General features: G+C 56.5%; 1 protein-coding gene across 1 annotated transcript in view; it reads right to left on the reverse strand.

The window, feature by feature from the left end:
* LOC107094247 overlaps nt 1-1,683 on the reverse strand; it is a 4,331-nt gene extending 2,648 nt beyond the window's left edge. The window contains exons 1-5 of the mRNA XM_015389763.1: nt 1,560-1,683; nt 1,363-1,475; nt 1,006-1,274; nt 850-927; nt 505-709 (exon numbers count right to left, since the gene is read on the reverse strand). Coding sequence (XP_015245249.1) covers nt 505-709; nt 850-927; nt 1,006-1,274; nt 1,363-1,456 — 646 coding nt within the window. The 5' untranslated portion in view covers nt 1,457-1,475; nt 1,560-1,683. The remainder of the gene's footprint in view (nt 1-504; nt 710-849; nt 928-1,005; nt 1,275-1,362; nt 1,476-1,559) is intronic.
* Nucleotides 1,684-1,797: the final 114 nt, after the last annotated feature.

Here is a 1,797-nt window from a genome sequence, read left to right on the forward strand (position 1 = left end):
TTCTGCAGACAGAAGCAGGTTTCTATACAAAGGCAGGTAGATAGGAGGTGGCTCCGCCCCCTGGGAAGGTAACAGGTGTTCCTCTGCTGATCCTCAGACCAAGCTGCTCCTTCCAGACTCTCGTTCTGTTTCCACATATTTGCTCTGGCCAGCAGGAACTGATAACACCAGTTCTTCCTGTTTGCAGAGCGGAGCCGCTCAGCACATTCCAGCTGTCAGATGTGGGAAAAACAGCATCTGATCTGCTGCAGGAGGACAAGGTCCACGTCCCGCTCAGCTCTGAAGACACATCAGGACACTTCCCCCCCCAGGGACATGTGATCCCTGCCAGACTCACCTACGCGGCGTCCATTTTAAAGGGGAAACCCTTAGAGCCAATCAGAGAGCTGAGGATGTGCAGCGGTTTTAGAAGCTTTAACAGCTGATCAGCTCTAATGCAGAGAAGCACCGCCGCACTATGGGCCCGCCTCCCGCTCTGTGATTGGTCAGGCTGTGGTCACTCACCTGCCGGAGTCAGAGAGCTCCCATCGGTGATATTGGAAGACGTGGTGGGATTAATGGTGCTGTGGACGGTGGAGTTCTGCAGAGGCGGAACCAGAACTCCATCTGAGCTCCCATTGGCTGACAGGCGGAGGTTCTGCTGGGCCGTCTGTGGGACCGTGATGCGGCTGAGAGCCGTGGGAGCGAGCTGAACGGCGCCGGGGCTTCCCTGCATGAAACACACAGAACAACCATCTCTGAGCCAAGTTTCTAGAAGGATCTACAGAAGGACCAAGGCCTGAGAGGCCTTCAGAGATGGTTGATCCCTTCATCATCACATGAAAGGAAAGGCTGCAGGTGTGGCGTTACCGTGCTGCTGAGGTGCGCTCTCCTCAGCCGTCCACGGAGGGCGTGGCGAGGCTTCCTGCGCTTCATTCGGACCGGTCCCTTCAGGAGAACATGGAGACAGGATTCATTCCTCCAGAACAAATTTAAAACCTTCGCAGACGCAGGTGTGATGCTCACCTTGGAGAGCAGCTGCAGGAGGCCCAGCGACTCCTCGTGGGGCTGCGGCAGAGACGAGATGCTGCAGCCGTCCTTCCTGGAGCAGCTGAGGAGCACGCAGCGCCCCCCGATGCTCCACACGGCGTCACACCTGGGCTCCAAGCAGCACGTCTCCCAGCAGGTGGCGCCGCCTCTGCCGGACGCCAGCGGGTACCAGCCCAGGCCCAGGGTGCTGGTCCAGTGGATCCCCAGAACGCCGCCGGTGACGCGGCACAGGTCAGCTGACACACCTGGAACAGGAAGGAGAGCGGAAACATCAGAGACGCTAACGAACAGAACCTGAGTCTCCTTCAAGAAACCTGAGGATTTCACGTTTACCTGTGGGCGGAGCCAGGAGCCAGACGCAGGCCAGCAACCAGCGCAGCAGGTGAGGTGAGCTCCAGGTGAGCGGCTCCAGATGTGCCAAGAACATTTTCCAAAGGTACCAGTACCTGCAGAAAGAACAGAAACCGACTGAATAACGTTTTATTTCCAAACCTTCCTGCTAATCCAGATCTAATCAAGGATTTTCTCACCTGAGGAGGAGAAACAGTTAAGTTGGCAGAGAGCTGCAGTGAGGCGACGGGTGAAGACGAGTCAACACCACAACCCTGACCAACACATCCAACATGGCCGCCTCGGGAGGCTCAACCTCACCCTGCAAAGGAGGAACCGGATCAGAACCAGATGAACCAATCGGATCAGAACCAGATGAACCAATCATGGGTCAGAACCAGATGAACCAATCGGATCAGAACCAGATGAACCAATCAT

Source organism: Cyprinodon variegatus, unplaced genomic scaffold (genome assembly GCF_000732505.1).
Source record: "Cyprinodon variegatus isolate N-32 unplaced genomic scaffold, C_variegatus-1.0 Scaffold472, whole genome shotgun sequence".
NCBI lineage: Eukaryota > Metazoa > Chordata > Actinopteri > Cyprinodontiformes > Cyprinodontidae > Cyprinodon > Cyprinodon variegatus.